The 19,339-nt window shown below is 38.8% G+C and overlaps 2 protein-coding genes across 8 annotated transcripts in view; both read right to left on the bottom strand.

Moving 5' to 3' along the window:
- The window catches only part of LOC130921795 (homeodomain-interacting protein kinase 1), a 41,894-nt gene extending 33,985 nt beyond the window's left edge, over nucleotides 1-7,909 (bottom strand). For all 4 annotated transcript variants that reach the window (XM_057846077.1, XM_057846078.1, XM_057846080.1 and 1 more), the window contains exon 1: nucleotides 7,560-7,909. The gene's annotated coding sequence lies outside the window, so the exon portion shown is untranslated. The remainder of the gene's footprint in view (nucleotides 1-7,559) is intronic.
- Nucleotides 7,910-12,049: 4,140 nt separating this feature from the next.
- The window catches only part of LOC130922299 (calmodulin-binding transcription activator 1-like), a 213,322-nt gene continuing 206,032 nt past the window's right edge, over nucleotides 12,050-19,339 (bottom strand). For all 4 annotated transcript variants that reach the window (XM_057846990.1, XM_057846993.1, XM_057846994.1 and 1 more), the window contains one exon: nucleotides 12,050-18,934. In XM_057846990.1, coding sequence (XP_057702973.1) covers nucleotides 18,902-18,934 — 33 coding nt within the window. In that variant the 3' untranslated portion in view covers nucleotides 12,050-18,901. The remainder of the gene's footprint in view (nucleotides 18,935-19,339) is intronic.

Below are 19,339 nucleotides of genomic sequence, written 5' to 3'. Positions count from 1 at the left end.
GAACACCATCCCAACCGTAAAACATGGAGGAGGAAACATCACTTTTTGGAGCTGCTTCTCTGCTAAGGGTACAGGACGACTGCACCGTATTGAGGGGAGAATGGATGGGGCTCTGTATCGCCAGATCTTGGCTGACAACCTCCTTCCTTCAGTGAGAGTCCTGAAGATGGGTCGTGGCTGGGTCTTCCAGCATGACAACCACCCAAAGCACACAGCCAAGGCAACTAAAGAGTGGCTCCGTAAGAAGCATCTTCAGGTCCTGGAGTGGCCTAGCCAGTCACCAGATCTGAACCCGATAGAAAATCTATGGCGGGAGCTGAAAGTCCGTGTTGCCCGGCAGCAGCCCCGAAACCTGAAGGCTCTGGAGAAGATCTGCATGGAGGAGTGGGCCAAAATCCCTGCTGCAGTGTGTGCAAACCTTGTCAAGGACTACAGGAAACGTTTGGTATCTGTAATAGCAAACAAAGGTTTCTGTACCAAATATTAAGTTCGATTTTTGTGATGCATCAAATACTTATTTTATGCAATTAAATGCAAATTTATTATTTAAAAATCATACAACGCGATTTTCAGTTTTTTTGTATTAGATTCCGTCCCTCACAGCTGACGAGAATTTATGATACAAATTAGACCTCTACATGCTTTGCAAATGGGAAAACCAGCAAAATCGGCAGTGTATCAAATACTTGTTCTCCCCACTGTATTGTGTTTAGAGCTGAAACAAATACTCGATTAACTCTAGTAACTCGAGTTTAAAATATTGATCCGAGTAATTTCATTCGCCTCAAGGAATCGTTTAATTTTGCCAGCTCCAAGCATCACGTTTTGCCCGGACTACTTTTAACGCGGGACAACGCGCTGACGTCACGTGTGTAGAGGAAGAAGCAACATGTGGGGGTTTTTTTTGTGTTGTGTTTTTGGTTTGTATTGCTGATTGTTCATGTCTATCATGTTAAAAAATAAATAAATAAAACTGACTGCAGCCGACAGCCGCTACAAACTATGCCAACGTTGCTACACGCTACGTTGCTAGCGTCTAATGGGTCTCATAGATATCACATATATATGGAACTACTAAATGACAGACTCGGTGGCGTTAGTACATTTATATAGAACTAGATGCGAATTGACAGACTCACCGGCGTTAGTAAACAGCCGCCATCTGAAAGCAGTAGACTTCTCAGCACTAATAAGTAAGAGAACGTGATTACTGTACCTTACTAACGTAACGTTAGCCCTGCGGAGGGCTAGGTTTCCATTAATTATGACTACTGGCGATACTTGTCTAACGTGTTTTACATACAGGCTTTATTTAATCTGTAAAATCACAGCCCTGTAGAGTGATGAGGGTGTGAAATAAAAACATAATAAAGCTAACTGTCAATTTTAGCTCAGTCGTCATTGCTGGATAAAACACCAAGCAGCACATGAAAATACATTTATTTTGAACACTGCAAAAACTCAAAATTATATCAGGACTTACAATTTAGACTAACTTAAAACTTAACTAGAACTTAAAAATAGCTTGACACAAATGGAAATTCAATTGAAACACGTGGGAAAAACACCTAACTTAAGTGATCTGAGTTATCAAGCGTAATGACATTTTAGGTAAGAAATAAGATGTTTTTATAAGCTCAGAAGTTTTGAGTGAAATCCGTGAATTTGTTGTTTTTTTCTAATCACATCTGAGACGAGCAATTGTTGGCCGTTTTCATCAATGTACACCAAAAATAAAGAAAATGGTTCAATCTTAGGTGAAATGTCTTGTTTTCTCATGTATATTTATAATTGCTCTGTACTTAAAAAAAATGTTTCATCCGATTACTCTATTACTAAAATATTCGCTAACTAAAGCACTAATTGTGTTGCAGAATAAATTTTATGAAAAGGAAAGCAAAGGCTTGCTAAGATTGCACTTTCAAAAGAGCATGATATGGCAACATAAAATTCCTGAGTGTCTCTTCAAACTATGCAGAATTGCACTTTCATTTAAAAATTAAAATACCTGAGCTTAGCCTCAAACGTCATTAAAAAGATAAAAAAATGATCTCAGTACAACAAAAGAACAACTGGCAAACATGCTTAGCACAAGTCCGGTAACTTAAATGCTATAAAACTTTTTTTCCCCACAATAAGCTTAGCAAATCGTTCAAATACATATTTCCACAAAAAAACAGCTAAATATACCTATAAGCTAAATTATGAATGCACAAAAAAAAAAAAAAAAAACATCTTATGTTGGTCTTAACAGGGAGCTGCTGGATTCAGCCATGTTAAATGAGTTATGTATTATTTTTCGTTGCCACTAGAGGGCAGTGTATCCACCTAAATCAATAAAACTAAATGTAAAGACTTTCAAAACATACCATTACAACTCCACTCTCATTAAAAGAGTACTCGAAGCAGCAAAATTTGATTTTAAGCTATTTTCTAATCAAATTACAATAGAAATTACAGCACTACATGTAACCATAGTCATTGTCACGTGACAGGCTGGTTCCCCCCCAGACCCCAGTGTCACAATCGATTTTTTTTTTTTTTTTTTTTGCAGCATGAAACAGGGTCTTTCTGCATGTTGCAATTTCGATGCGAGTATCGTTGCAGCTCGAAAGCTCATGTCGTACAATTCTATCCAATGAATTGAGGGGTTGCCCACTCAAGCTGCCTGCAGATTGGTTGGCAAAAATAATCTTTGCATGTGATGAGGAGCAGAGGAAACTCTTGTTACTATATTGGGTAAGTATGGGATTTTAAATCTTGTAAAACTCTAGGAGGATCAGCGTAACCGCAAACATGGCAGCGGGCTTTATGGCGCCTCACTGTTTAGCGGCTTTTGATGGTCAAGGTGCATCTTGCAGATTGCAAAAAAACTTTTCGAGAGACAAAATTAGACATATTGGATAGACTTGGAGAAATAGTATTTGTTTGTGTTTTGACAGACAATACAGATAGCCAACAATAATTATAGTTTCTCATCACTGTACCGACCATACAATGTAGAGAACCATGTTAGGTTGACAGACAATAAGTAAGTACATAAATATTATGCACTAAAATGCATGTTTATATGATGGCAATTTAATTTTTGCTCATTAGCAAAAAAAAACAAAAAACAAAAACGAAACAAAAAAATATATATATATATATATATTTTTTTTTTTTAACAGAGCATTAAATGTATTGAATCGGATCGAAAATCGTGTCCCCCGTATCATAAATCGTACCGAACCATGACTTAACTGTATCGTTGCATCCATATGGAGCACCATTGCAGAAGCTATGACAGGAAAAGTTTTCACTTGCCTAAATGCTTAAGTTTTTAAGTGCAATTTTTTTTTTTTTAAACACATTTTATTTATTCTGTGTTTCTGTGCGGTATCAATATTGTTGTTTTATTACTTAAGAGGCATGGTCTATTGTTTTTAGTTGTAATTTCTTAAAAAGTATGTTTGAATTTAAGAGTAAATATTTATCGCGTTTAAATGGGTGTACTTGATCTATTAATATATACTGTACTGTATTCTCACGGTGTTATTGTAAATTGGTTAAAAAAAATTGTGGGGCGCAATAATATCGCATATCGCAATAATTTATGTGTATAATTATCGCACACTAAAATTTGTTATCGCGACAGGCCTATGTCTAGCGTCTACTTAGGCCTGTCGCGATAACAAATTTTAGTGGGTGATAAATTCTTTCATAAATTATGGAGATATGCGATATTATTGCGCCCCACCCCACAATTTTTTTTTCCAATTTATAATAACACGGTAAGAACACAATATATATTAATAATACTAAGTAATATTAAGTACACCCATTTAATCGCAATAAACGTTTACTCTTAAATTCAGAAAGACTTTTTAAGAAATTCCAACTAAAAACAATAGACCATGCCTCTTTCAAGTAAAAGACAACAATATCAATACCGCACAGAAACACAGAATAGATAAAATGTCTTTTTCAAGGAAAGATAAAATTGCACTTCAATAAGTTAAGCATTTAGGCACAGAGGTATAAAGTTGTAGTAACATAAACAATTGTAATTCAACAACAACAGAGAAAAATAGATTAATAAAGCAGCAGTAACAAAAATTTGGCTTCACTAAGGCAAGGTTCATACTGCAGGTCTTAATGCACAAATCCGATTTTTTGTCATGTCTGGTTTTTTGGCGTGCCCGTTCAGACTGCCTTTGTCCATGTAGCCTGTTCAAGTATCACGCATCACGCAGCAATTCACAGTCCGAGATGCGCTAAGCAAAGTGACCGCATGCGCAGAAGCATCAAAACAAATGACACATGCGAGCTGTATGTCATTCCAGGGTGATAATATTTTGATTTCCAAAAAGATTACACAAATAACAGACACTAATAATCCCAGTTTAGTCCTTTATTCAAAGTTTATATGGACTGATAGAACGCATACACACACACACATAATCCTTGACTTGTGTGCGTGACATGACGTGGGTGTGTCAATTTTCCCCGTCTCGGCCATGTAAGCAATACTGAAATATTGCTCATTTGGCGCATAGAATTAAAATCGAAAATTGTCAGGCTTATCCTTTTCTTCATTTATTTTTTTATGACCGTGTTCAAGCCCGCTTCGTGCATAAAAGCAGAGTTCAAGCTAGAAGCTAATGCACAGCTACATCGCTCGGGTCCTGCCTGCCGCTTTCGCTTTGCTGATGTCATTGCTGCACGAATTCCGATTCGGGAGATTTGAAAGTTCAGACCGCCAGCCACATTCTGGAAAAATGTGGCCCAGATCTGATTTAGACCACATATGAAAGTGACCCAGATCGGATTTGAAATGGTCCAGTTCTATGCGACTTGTCACGTTCAGACTGTCAAGTTAATGCCTCACTCGAGTCGGAAAAACACGGAAAAATCGGATTCATTAATACCTGTAGTATGAACGTAGCATTAGGCTAGGTTCAAATGTGTAAAACGAACATACCCAGAAGTCAATAAAACTAGGGCTGCAGCTATCGAATATTTTAGTAATCGAGTAATCGACTGAAAATTCTATCGATTAATCGAGTAATCGGATAAAACAAATATATTTTTGGGTGAAGAGCAATTATAAATATACATGAGAAAACAAGACATTTCATCTAATCTTGAACCATTTTCAGTCAATCAATGTCTTTATTTTCGATGTATATTGTTGAAAACAGCCAACAATTGCATCTCAGATGTAAAAAAAAAAAAAAAAAAAAGACTCACTGCTTTCACTCAAAAAACCTTTAGATCTTATATATATATATACATATATATATATATATATATATATTTTTTTTTTTTTTTTTTTTAAATATATATAATATATACCTAAAAATGCCGTTACGCTTGATAACACACATCACTTAAAAGTTAGGATTTTTTTCCCACGTGTTTCCATTGAATTTCTATTTGTGACAAGCCATTTTTAAGTTCTAGTTAAGTTTTAAGTTACTCTAAACTGTAAATCCTGATAGGATTTTGAGTTTTTGCAGTGTTCAAAATAAATGTATGATACAGGCTGCATTGGAGCACATTAGGGACCAGTGCTACTTGGTGTTTTATCCAGCAATGACTACTAAGCCAAAATTGATAGTTAGCATTATTGAGTTTTTATTTTACACCCTCATCACTCCACATCGCTATGTTATGTTAAAGCCTGTATGTAAGACACGTTAGCCAAGCATCGACAGTGGTCATAATTAATAGACACTTAGCCCTCCGCAGAGCTAACGTTACGTTAATCTTATTTATTAGCGCTCTACTGCTTTAAGATGGCGGCTGTTTACTAACGCTGCCCAGACGTGGCCGAGTCTGTCATTTCGCATCTAGTTCAACATACATGTGATCTCTATGAGACTCATCAGACACTACCTGCTACCAATTAGCATCGTGCGGGCTAGTATTTAGCAACGTCGGCGTCGTTTGTAGCGGCAATCGGCTGCAGTAAGTTTTTTTTCCTCTTCTTCTTCTTCCTCTACATACGTGACATCAGCGCGTCCCGCATTAAAAGTAGTCCGAGCAAAACGTGATGCTTAGAGCTGTCAAAATTAACGATTACTCGAGGTGAATAAAACTACTCGGATCAGTTTTTAAACTCGAGTTACTCGAGTTGCTCGAGTATTCGTTTCAGCTCTAAATAAAACAGAGTGAATCCTCACCACAGAACAATGCGCTGCTGGTAACAAGGAAGCCGAACTTTTAACAGCATGTCCGTCGCACATCTGCTGCACGCACGTAGGCACGCACGCACGTGAGGCGATAAATAGCAGCGGGAAAATTACCGCCTTCATTTTCATTTACCGTGCGATAAATGGACTTATTGCATATTGCGACAGGCTTACGTCTACTCATGATAAATTCAATTCAATTCACAGCCGAAGGATGTAAAGAGCTTGTTTTGCAAATCGTATCGTGAGCTACCCAGAGGCTCTCACCCCATTCACACCTATGGAGAATTTAGTCTTCGTGAAGCCACAAGCATCCTTTTGGAATGTGGGTGGAGCACCACACAAGCACAGGAAAAGTGAACAAGTAAAGGCCACAAAAGATAAGCGTGAGAGTCCAGATTCAAAATCAAAAACCTGTAAGGCAAACGTACTAACCACTTATCCACCAAATTTTCCTAAACTACAAAGAATTCTCTTTCCTGCACAGTACATTTACACGCAGAACCTCAGCCATCTAGCACAACATGATGACTTCTCCGCATGTTCCACTTTTTGGTGCGTTCATACTGGAATAATAAATTTAAACCAACATTTTAGCAACCAAAAGAGGAACTCTGGCACAACAGCTTGTAATAAAATTAAAAAATGATTAGCAAGAGAATTCCTCATACTCAACACTAGTCTTTCTGTAGAGTTATAAGAGAAGGGCGTGACTCCTAACATGTTCTACGCAATGTAAAACGAATTCTTTCACCATTGCAGATATAGACTGTCAGACTATTATTTTGTTTAGTAACAGAGACGATTGGGAAAAATTAAAGCTGATATATGGCAGATTCAGCATGAGGCCGCTATTACCAGCTTATATATAGAGAATCAGTCTGTTGGATTAGCGTCTGGCCTAGGAGTTACCGGCACAATTAGCTAAAACACATTGCCACAATTCAGGTTTTCTGTACACCAAGTACACTAGTGAACGCACAAAATAGTAAAATCAGAATGGTAGCTCTGATATTAGGAACCAAGGATGATGGTTATGACACATTTCCAGCAGCGCTGTTACTCCATTGTGAATGTACTAGTTTGTAGTCATGTCGGGCCCGATTTAAAGCCCAGCTACGATCAAAGATTTCCAAATGCAATCACATCAAATACATAAAAGAGATGTGATCGCCAGTTATTTTGTTGACCGTAAACTAAGATCACTAAATGCATCAGATGTTTGAGAGCTAATCTTTAGCGCGACGACAGTTAACTCGTTTTTTTGCTCACTAACCAGCCGAACGTAACTTCCAAAGAGGCGGTCGGTAAACGAGCTTGAAAGAGGCAAAAAATACTTATAATACAAATTGGAATGTTGTTATAAAAGCATGCGTTACATACCGGGTCGTGTGTTGTCGCGCAGTAAGAAAACGGCTTCGTCCGAGGCTCGAGTCCCCACTGCGGTGCACTGGAGCAGATACTCGAGTAGCTTCCGCCTGCTAGCAAAGATGCTAACGCTAGCTAGGCCCGCATTGTTTTCTTAGGCGAGGGAGAGCTTGACAGCCACAGAGGACGCTCGAGCTCCGAATTTACTAAAGCGACAGCCAAACATCGCTTTGTATACTGGCATTAAAAACTGCCGTGAAAAAATAAATTAATTTGCGGGTTAAAATATTGCCTAAAATCTACTCTGACGCGCTCCAACCTCGGGCAGAAAATCCCATTTTACAGTTACACCGGAAAAAAACCCACATCGCTATATCAGCTGCGATTCTTATGTCATTTCCGGTGATTACCGTAATGTTGCTAGCTATATTTCACAAGGAAAATTTATACTAGCTAAACGTACTATTGTGATGAAACAAAAGCCAGAGAGAGGCTTTATCTGCATGTGATTAAATGTTGAATTGGTTGCAACTATTCAGAAATTGCCGAATATCATTTGAGTTATAGTTTTAAGTTGCATTGAAAACGCTTACATTATGCTTTACGGTAAAGTGAGTTGACGTCATTGACTTCCCAGTAATTTTCCTGTGGACCTTCCACATCAGGGTGGGCTCTGCTGCTCAAAATCTTCCATGTGAAACAGCTCATACATTCATAGGAAAAAAACAACAATTATTGAAGAGTTTATTTTTGATGAAAATAGTCCATGATGTTGTAAAAGCTCAGATTATTTTTAAAATACTTAATTTTTTTGCATCCTTCTACCAGTTTAATTACCAATAGGCCTAGTGTACATATGCAAAAAGTAACATTATGTATTTTTTTTTTTTAAATCTTATATACGTATCTTGATTTGTATCTTATGCATGCAATAAGATGATACAAGGTATATAGCCTGGATTCGGCAGAGTGTGACACCTAAATTCCAAAGATAATAATAACGATTAAAAAAAAAAAAAAAACTAGAAAAGCTGTATCACACTAATAATACTGAAGTACCTGCTTTAAATACGGTCAGCTTATTACGATCTGATCTTGTTTTAGTTCTGAATGTAGAATTCAAATGCCGTTCAGTCACAGTGTAAAGGGCATTCTAATTGAATAGGAGACAAGGCCAACCCATAGACTTCCACCATCAGCACCACACCTTTTGGGTCAGCCGGCCTTGACAGACTTGTAGTTCTCCCAACACTTCTTCCCCATGGTGCTGCACTGAGCTTTTACGTTAAAATTTTTCATAAAATAAACCAGGTAATAGTTAAAAAAATTGTAATATGGACGCAGAAATTTCTAAACATTTTTTTTTGCGCTGATACCGGCAGTTTGCCAGCCAGTTACGTTATTTTGTAGAGATAGAAAATTCAATGTGGTGGCCGTCACAAAACAAACTTGATAATTCTTGTAAATAAATTAGGGCTGTCAAAATTATCGCGTTTGCGGGCGGTAATTAATTTTTTTAATTAATCAGGTTAAAATATTTGACGCAATTAACGCACAAGTCCCGCTCAGACAGATTTAAATGTCAGTAGAGTGAAATGCCCACTTGTTAATTGTGTTTTATGGAGTTTTGCCGCCCTCTGCTGGCACTTGGGTGCGACTGATTTTTTTTACGCTTCAGCACCCATGAGCATTGTGTAATTATTGACATCAACAATGGCGGGCTACTAGTTTATTTTTTGATTGAAAATTTTACAAATTTTATTAAAACGAAAACATTAAGAGGGGTTTTAATACAAAATGTCTATAACTTGTACTAACATTTATCTTTTAAGAACTACAAGTCTTTCTATCCATGGATCGCTTTAACAGAATGTTAATAATGTTAATGCCATCTTGTTGATTTATTGTTATAATAAACAAATACAGTCCTTATGTACTGTATGTTGAATGTATATATCCATCTTGTGTCTTATCTTTCCATTCCAACAATTTATTTTACAGAATATATATATAATTAATTTACAGAAAAATATGGCGTATTTTATAGATGGTTTGAATTGCGATTAATTACGATCAATTAATTTTAAAACTGTAATTAACTTGATTAAAAATTTTAATCGTTTGACAGCCCTAAAATAAATGCGTAAATCCTGGAATTTCTATAAAGGTAAGCAAAAAAAAAAAAAAAAAAGAGCAGTTATCATTCATTTGACAAAAATATTTCAAGCTGAAGGTTGGCTATTGTGAAATAACGTTGCGGCCGTCACAAAACAAAGTTTTTGAGGGTGAAAATTCCAAAAAAGTTTTCTTTGGGTGGGCAGAGCGCGTCCTTGGGTGGACACTACCCACCCCTGCCCCTCCCCGGTAACGCCCCTGCTGCACCATATTTAGATCAACGAGCCGATCGTGCAGTCTCACGCTCGTTCCATCCCTCTCTCTCCCTGCTCTTTGTTCGTCAGAGTGAACTGGAGTTGATTACTAAAGTAAACGATGTTTGGCAGACAGTTAAGCTTTGATCTTGCCAGTGACTCGACCTTTAAAGCGCCGCATGTGTCAATCATTGTTTAACTTGTTAAGCAGTTGCTGTAGTAACTCATTGTTTGTGAGTGAGCAGCTGGAGCGGATTCAAGTGGACACTCAATAAAGCATTTGATAAAGACAAGCATTTATTTTACTTTTTTAAATGGATTGGGCGTCTACTTTTTTTTTTCTTGTTTAAAATAATTCTGTGGGACGGTAAAATGTTTAACATTTATCAGAATTGTTATGTTTAAAATGCTTAAAAAACATTTATTAAAATATGTATTTATATACACATAAAAGTTTTTTTTTAAATTATACTTTGAGGTTAAAGGTGAAAAAAAACGTCTTATCTGTATCTCTTTTATCATGATAGATCTGAATAAATATATATACAGTTGTGGTCAAAAGTTTACATACACTTGTGAAGAACATAATGTCATGGCTCTCTTGAGTTTCCAGTTATTTCTACAACTCTGATTTTTCTCTGATAGAGTGATTGGAACAGATACTTCTTGGTCACCAAAAACATTCATGAAGTTTGGTTCTTTTATGACTTTATTATGGGTTAACAGAAAAAGTGATCAAATCTGCTGGGTCAAAAATATACATACAGCAACACGAATTAGTAATTTCTTGTGAGTGATTATTGACTTGAACAATCATTGACTTGAACAAGTCAGGAAAGTCACTTGGAGCCATTTCAAAGCAGCTGCAGGTCCCAAGAGCAACAGTGCAAACAATTGTTTGTAAGTATGGCACTGTTTTGTCACTGCCACGATCAGGAAGAAAACGCAAGCTATCTCCTGGTGCTGAGAGAAAATTGGTCAGGAGGGTGAAGATTCAACCGAGAATCACCAAAAAGCAGCTTGACTGTGGACACAGGTGTCAGTGTCCACAGTCAAGCGTGTTTTGCATCTCCATGGACTGAGAGGCTGCCGTGCAAGAAGGAAGCCCTTGCTCCAAAAGCGGCACCTCAAGGCTCGACTGAAGTTTGCTGCTGATCACATGGACAAAGATAAGACCTTCTGGACGAAAGTTCTGTGGTCAGACGAAAAAAAAAATCGAGCTGTTTGGCCACAATGCCCAGCAATATGTTTGGAGGAGAAAAGGTGAGGCCTTTAACCCCAAGTACACCATGCTTACCGTCAAGCACGGTGGTGGTAGTATTATGCTGTGGGGCTGTTTTGCTACCAGTGGAACTGGTGCTTTACAGAGAGTAAATGGGATAATGAAGAAGTAGGATTACCTTCAAATTCTTCAAGATAACCTAACGTCATCAGCCCGAAGATTGGGTCTTGGGCGCAGTTGGGTGTTCCAACAGGACAATGGCCCCAAACACACATCAAAAGTGGTAATGGAATGGCTAAATCAGGCTAGAATTAAGGTTTTCGAATGGCCTTCCCAAAGTCCCATTGAGAACTTGTGGACAATGCTGATGAAACAAGTCCATGTCAGAAAGCCATCAAATTTAACTGAACTGCACCAATTCTGTCAAGAGGAGTGGTCAAAGACTCAACCAGAAGCTTGCCAGAAGCTTGTGGATGGCTACCAAAAGTGCCTAATTGAAGTGAAAATGGCCAAGGGACATGTTACCAAATATTAGCGCTGCTGTATGTATATTTTTGACCCAGCAGATTTAATCCCTTTTTTCTGTTCACCCATAATAAAGTCATAAAAGAACCAAACTTCATGAATGTTTTTTGTGACAAAGAAGTATCTGTTCTAATCACTCTATCAGAGAAAAATCAGAGTTGTAGAAATAACTGGAAACTCAAGAGAGCCATGACATTATGTTCTTCACAAGTGTATGTAAACTTTTGCCCACAACTGTACATATAGTTGAGTGAATCAGAACTTTTTTTTTTTTCAAGTTTCATATTTTTCCACACACATTTAGCACGGCCTTCAATGTGGGCCCAATGACGAAAAACGTTCCTCGCCTCTTAAGCAACATACATCGAAATTAATGACACAAAGACAGATTAAAGTGCAAATTTTCTTTTTTATTCTGATTTCATTTTACAGCAGAAATTATGTAAAGCATTCAGAGGACATTTTCCACATATAAGGGCAATATTCAAAACACTTTGCATGGCCTCAGCAACAAAATATTCTCTTAAAAACATCAACAGTTTTGTGATGCTTGTGCATGCAAACAAAACAAAAGTCGAACATAGGAAGTCAAAGAAGGCTACAAAAGAAGAATGATAGGCATGGAGAACACAACAGCAGGCAAGGTCGGAATAGAGCAGAAGATGAGACAGAGGGAAGCGGGACGGGAAGTGGAGAGGTTTAAGCCTTAGCTCATCTATGAGGGTTTATCATTCTTGCATGCAATGTGGTGTTTGGGCACGCCGCCTCAGAGACAAGGCATAAAAAGATTATACAGGTACCATTCATTTTCCAGGCGCGCCACTGGGGAAGAGAGGCCATTTCCACACATCTTTCAGAAACTGTCTTACTCATATCTTCTCTTTTATTAGTCTACTTTTGATGACCATCTTTTTTTCTTATAGTCAACATCCTTTCCCTAAACACAAACAGTAATTTCTGTGTTAACCGTCCTATGCGCAAGGATATCGCGGTGTGTTTCGAAAAGCTAAAAAGGACTTATGGCGATGTGGGACGATTGTTTGTTTGAGAGGGATAGTAAGAACCTGTTTTAGAGATCTTCCGAATATACAACACTAAACATAGTAGCGTTTTTGAATCAAGGTGACACATGGCTGCGACTTACAGTATTCTGATTTCTTTGTTTTCATCTTGTGCGTTTAAGAGCGTTAGAAATCACTCGAAACTTTTCTTTTCTTGTAGAAAAAAATGACACACGTTCCAGTTGAGAAGCAAACAGATCACATTCACTGCCTCGCAAAATGAGACGAGCATGGGAGAGGGCCGTTTAAGAACCACGTTAGAAAATGAGAGGATTCTAATCCGTAGATAAACAAAACTGGAGTATCCCCGACATATGGAATACATATGCATACACAAAGCTGTATTAGCATTGAGTTAGTGACACTCCACACATCATCTCCCTGTTCTTCAACCCTGAGTAAAATCTAAGGGAGAGATTGAACTGTTCCCTTAGACATAAGCACAGAGAGAAAGACTGTGGCCTTCTTGTGTTTCTGACTGTGTGCACGAGTGTGTGTGGTAGGGAGCCAGAGGATGAGAAAAAGAGGGAGTGAATGGAAAAGCGCGTACAGTAAAGTACAGTACAGGACAGTCCTTTTGTTGCCTGGAAACAATGCGTTCTTATTTTAGGCTTAATGCTACAAGAACATTTCCATTTGACACAAAGATTTCTGGACTCTTGACAAGATATTTCGCAAAAGAGAATTTCTAGAAGTTGTAGCTCTAATACTGCACAATGCATACACAAAATGACCGTGAGCGTTCAAAACAACCTCAGACATATAAGTGCACGTAACTTTGAACTCGCATTTAAACTGAATCAAGTATAACATTGTCGTGTCTTTTTTTTTTTTTTTTTTTACACACCATGTAGGAGAAAGGAGGGAAAAAAATTACTGGCAGCCATTCGGAGAACATACGATAGCTATTTCCTGATATGAACTTGCACTTTTCTGTTATTGATCAGGCACTTCCTTAACAGAGCTTTCCATGTTATACAACGGCAGTGATAATGACGAGCAAAAGGATTGAAATGATATGTAAGGAATGGGAATGAGACATTCCGTTTAACCAAATGGTGAGAATGGTTTAAACTAAAGTACAAGGTGGGGCAGAGGAACTTGCTTATTTAAATTTGGCGCCCTGAAGCGATGGTTGCTCTGAGGATGGTAGGGATGGGCTTATTTGAGAGGGTGGGGCTTAAATTTTGGTTCTTAACATGTGTTATTTGTGTTTATTTTTAAGGAACCGCGGTGAGCATCATGAAGTGGACCAAGTTGGAACGTGCTTTCGCTGTGGAGGAATTTTTTTCAAGCGGTTGCTCAATCGTCGCAACGTAACATGCATTCCGTAGACATTTCAATATTGCCCCTCGTGGTCGTGTACCTGGCTGGCCGTCGATTGTTTAATAGGTAAACAACATAGGGGTGTGGTGATGAGGCTCACTTCCACCGTTCGGGATCTGTAAATAAGCAAAACGTTCGCTACTGGAAACCCAAGAGAACTTCATCAACGTCCTCTACACCAGTGGTCTTCAACCTTTTTTTTCACCACGGACGGGTGTAATGTGCGCCTTTTTTTACTGACCGGCAATGTGTGGCAAACTAACACGTCAAGGCTAAAAACAAATATTAAGTGCAGGGAAACTGTCACTCACCATAAACTGAATACACCTTTTTTTTAACTGAGGCCGCTCCTAAAACTTGTCGGCAAATATTCGTGGTCGCAAGCATCATGAGTTCTTCTCCAATCTTGAAAGGTTTCTTAGCTTTAGCAATACAGTTCGCCTCTTCTGGCTCAGCAGGTGGCCTTTTCCCGGTAAAAAAGCTGTCCAAACACGTCGCCGCCCACATCCAACAGCAGCTAAAGTTACTGTTTACATTGACTGGTGCTGGGCTGCTATAGGTGTGCAAACACCCTAGTAATTGCGGCCAACCAGTAGATGGCGACAAATATTTACTCGGATTAGTCCATAGAGTAGACAGGGATACTGATGTATCAAGGGCCACGGGCTAGATTGCAGTCGTTAATAAATAGGGCTGTCAAAATTATCGCGTTAACGGGCAGTAATTATTATTATTTTTAAAATTAATTACATTAAAATATTTGACGCATTTAACAAAAATGCCCCGCTCAAACAGATTAAAATGACAGCACAGTGTCATGTAACTTGTTACTTGTGTTTTTTGGTGTTTTGTCACCCTCTGCTGCCGCTTGGGTGCGACTGATTTTATGGGTTTCAGCACCATGAGCATTGTGTAATTATTGACATCAACAATGGCGAGCTACTAGTTTATTTTTTTATCGAAAATTTTTACAAATTTTATTAAAACGAAAACATTAAGAGGGGTTTTAATCTAAAATTTCTATAACTTGTACTAACATTTATCTTTTAAGAACTACAAGTCTTTCAATCCGTGGATCACTTTAACAGAAAGAATGTTAATAATGTCATTTGTGGATTTATTGTATATAATCAACAAATACAGTACTTATGTACAGTATGTTGTATATATAAATCCGTCTTGTGTCTTATCTTTCCATTCCAACAATAATTTACAGAAAAATATGGCATATTTTATAGATGGTTTGGAATTGCGATTAATTACGATTAATTAATTTTTAAGCTGTAATGAACTCGATTAAAAATTTTAATCGTTTGACAGCCATATTAATAAATTATTAATTTCACCTGCGGGCCGGTAGCAAATGTGCCACGGACCAGTACCGGTCCGCGGCCTGCTGGTTGGGGACCACTGCTGTACACGCACTACGTGTAATTGTTTGGTGTGCACTATCGCAAGTCGGCATAATAGGCTCATGGTTTTTTGAAGAAAACGAACAGGCAGTATCAGTGACATCTACCGTTATGGCCCAGTGCTTCTCAATTATTTTCTGTTATGCCCCCCCCAGGAAGACGTGAACGTTCCGCGCCCCCCCAACTCTCTGCCGCCACTGTAAATATACTGTAGTATCATTTGTATAAAAATTCTTATTATTATAAGTACACCTCTGCATAACATTGTGTTCTTTTTAATATTAAAGAAAAAAATAATATAGCTCAACTTACAATAAAGTGTAAAAAAAAAAAAAACAACACATCCATACTTTAGAAATACACTCAAGATACATTTTTTGACCGTTTGATACTGAAAAATAAAATGTAATAAAATCAATAAATATTAATAAATTCAAATTGATTAGCAACATTAACTCACAAGGACAATATGCCAAACAATTAGACCGAAAAAACAAAAATTAATAGAACAAAAACGACAATGTAATTGGACAAAGGTTTGCTGCAGGCAGTATCAGCTCCTTTCCTATGGTGTGGGGTTATTTTGCACGTAGCAACTTGGTATGCCACCTTATTTGATGCTGACAGTGCTCGCCGGTTTACTGATGTAACACTGACAAAGCGGGAGGATTGTTGGAAATTTTCGGCACGTTTTCACTGAAAAAAATAATTCCTGCTGTCCGCTGCAAACATTTTTAGACAAAGTAAACAGACTGGCCTTTCCTCGTCTCCCACTGTACTAAAAGTCAAAGCCAAAAGCCAAAAGTGAAATGCTACATACGCTTCGTCATATTTCCTTTTCTTAGCTTTTCATATCTCCATTGCTCTTTGCTGTGTGCTGTTGTTGTGGCGGCACTGCCACCCACTGAGTGGATGTGCAATTATACTTTATTCTAGTACGGTAAAAAAAAGTATGTTCCCCAAGATAACATGCGCCACCCCCAGCATCGCTCTGCGCCCCCCTGGGGGGGCCCGCCCCACTATTTGAGAAGTACTGTGTTTTGTATGCCAACATGATCAATGAGTGTTTCCTGCCAACACTGAACCAGATTGACTGCCGGTCAGGCACAGGACCACGGTGGGCAATATTGAAATTTCTACGGAATGCATGTTGTGTTGCGACGATTGAGTGACCGCTTGAAAAAAATGCCTCAACAGCGAAAGTGCGTTCCAATTTCGTCCACTTCATGATGCTCACTTGGGTTCCTGAAAAAATAAATGCACATTACGAACCAAACTTTAAGACCCACCCTCTTAAATAAGTCCATCCCTACCATCCTCAGAGCAACCATCGCTTCAGGGCGCCAACTTCAAATAAGCAAGTTGCTCTGCCCCACCCTGTAGTATGTTGCTGAAGCACAACCACATTTTAAAGAATGTATTACCCTCTTGCATTTTTCAATGGGGTCAATGCATTCACATTGAAACCATCTGTCAGCATCTTCATCACCGTTATTTCAATATTTGCGTCTTTAATGTCATCCTCTAGTCAAACTACTGTTGAGCTATTACTATCTCGTCTACTGTTTATCTGTGTGTGTTGCCTCTGTGCATCTTACTGATATCTTTTGGGTTTTGTCCCCCCCTCCCAAACAAAAAGTATTAGGCAAAATAGCATTCATAATAATTGGCACTACTGGCAAAAATTGTTTGATTTTTGCGAGCCAAGGAACAAAAGCACAACGTGTAAATGTTTTGTTTGAAAGATCATTGTTTCAGCTAACTTTGTTTTCCCACTTATTTAATTCTAACATTAGATTTTTCATTTGCATGCTTGAACAAAATGTTCTTTTCAGTAACACTTATACTGGATACTCTTAAAGTGAAGCCGTTAAAATCCTCTCATAGTCCGTAGCCACTAACATTGTTCTTTTTGTTGTTTCTGCGTCTTAAATATCATGCACATTACTCAGTTTGTAATATCTACATTATTTACAAGCAATACAGCTGTCCTGTGTAGCCAGGTCTCTATGTTAAGTTCTCATTATGGGAGTAAAATAATTTATAATCTTAAATACAGTCCTCTTATGAAAAAGTTTCAGGGTCCTCGTATCCCCTTACCTCGTCAGTTTATTTACATGAAAATGCAATAGTCCAAAATATGGATTTGATTGCCCGTATGGGCTAATATGGGGATCAGTGCCCTGTATCGGGGTAGGTACTGGACCCGTGTCCTGGACAGAGCAAGCGTAAAGACCTCTCATTCAGCAAGAAGTCAAGGCAATGTTACTGTATGGGACTCTTTCCTCAAAACAGCTAGGATTTCGAGGTTCACGCAAAAAAACAAACAAAAAACTAACAGAGACATTTAACCACCGCAACATGTCATATTTTAGCACACAAGGGGGAAACCAGTCTCAAGCTTAAGCACTCCTAAATAAATAATCAGACCCCTAAATAAATAAACTTTGTGTTGTTGTCGTTTTTCTTTTTTAAAAAAAGCACCCAAAATATGTCATTTGTCCTTACACAATTCACATTACGCAGGGCAAGGATAAGTCGATGAGAACAGTGAGACACAACTACACGTAGAAATACAAAAGAAACGACACGAAAGCAGTTTGGCAAGCATGCAGGAGCTCGCGGCTCAAACACATGCATTGAATTGAACGAACACGGACACCACGCGGGCGGGCAAAGGGCCGCCTCTGAGAACGAACTCCATACAAAGTCCATGTAACAAATTAAGACATCGTTAATTCGGACCCCGACCCTCATGGAAACAAAGCTCCTCTTACATTCAAGTGGTTCCTCCCCTTTTGATCAGGTGACAGGTTTGTAAGTAATGTAAGGTTGGTGAGAGTGTGATTTATACCGCGGGACGGTTTGCTTATAGAGCTCTTCGGCGTGACGGAGAGGAGGAAAAAGCGAAAAGAACGAAGAAATAACTTGCATGCAAATGCAACGTAGAAGTGATTTTTTTTCTGTTTTTGGTTTATGTTTTCATATCCGTTCATGGATCAAGTGTTTGGGTACAAAACACGACGGGATTTGCATGAGTACGGTCAGTCAAAGTTGCCTTTGGCGAGTGAGCGAGCTCGAAGCTTTCCGTCGCCATCCCGTTTGGAAACATACCCATGAAGAGTGCAAAGAATGCCATGAGGTTAATGTGATGGCCTCCCAGTGGAACTGCGGAGGAGGATCAGTGCTGTGGACGGTGCCAGATCCCTGGGCTCGCCCTAGTAGTCTGTCTGTCTGAGCTGCCATGATGGACACCTATCCTGTCCTCCGTCTGTCTGGGAAGCTTCTTCCTCTCGAGAGAAGACAGGATAGAGGGCGAGCGAAAAAGCGGGAGAAGAGAATGGAAGGGGCAGGGAGGAATGTAGTTTGGAGAGGAAAGAGAAGGGGAGAGGGAATTGCTCACAGGCTTAGTGGGCTGTGGGTGGGGCCCGGCGGGGGGCTCTCAGGACCCCTGGCCTTTTTCTGCTCTCTGACCCTGGTGTTAAAACACAAATTGGACACACATTAGAGTGATTATTTCCTTCCTTCGTGTCCACGTCATCGTGTATCTTTCCATCTTATCACTAACAAGCTATTTTCTGGACAAATCTCCATACCGGATATTCAACCCACCCCGCTCAATGCACACAAAAAAAGGAGACAAGCAAGACACTTGAGTCCCCAAATAATGTCATGCCCCCAGGAAGACCATGTGCAAGAGTGCTCCTCTATCTATCTGTCAGTCATGCACAAGTAGCAGCACCATTCCGCAGTCCTCGATGAGAAAGAGAAGAGAGTGAGTGAGGGATAGCGAGAGAGTGATAGCGAGAGAGGGAGAGAAGGAGAGAGAGAGAGTGATAGCAAGATATATAGTGAGAAACCGTGAGGGATAGCCAGACAA

This window comes from Corythoichthys intestinalis, chromosome 9 (assembly GCF_030265065.1).
Source record: "Corythoichthys intestinalis isolate RoL2023-P3 chromosome 9, ASM3026506v1, whole genome shotgun sequence".
Lineage (NCBI taxonomy): Eukaryota > Metazoa > Chordata > Actinopteri > Syngnathiformes > Syngnathidae > Corythoichthys > Corythoichthys intestinalis.
The sequence above is the reverse complement of the archived record's forward strand: the minus strand, read 5'-3'. Positions and strand labels throughout refer to the sequence as shown.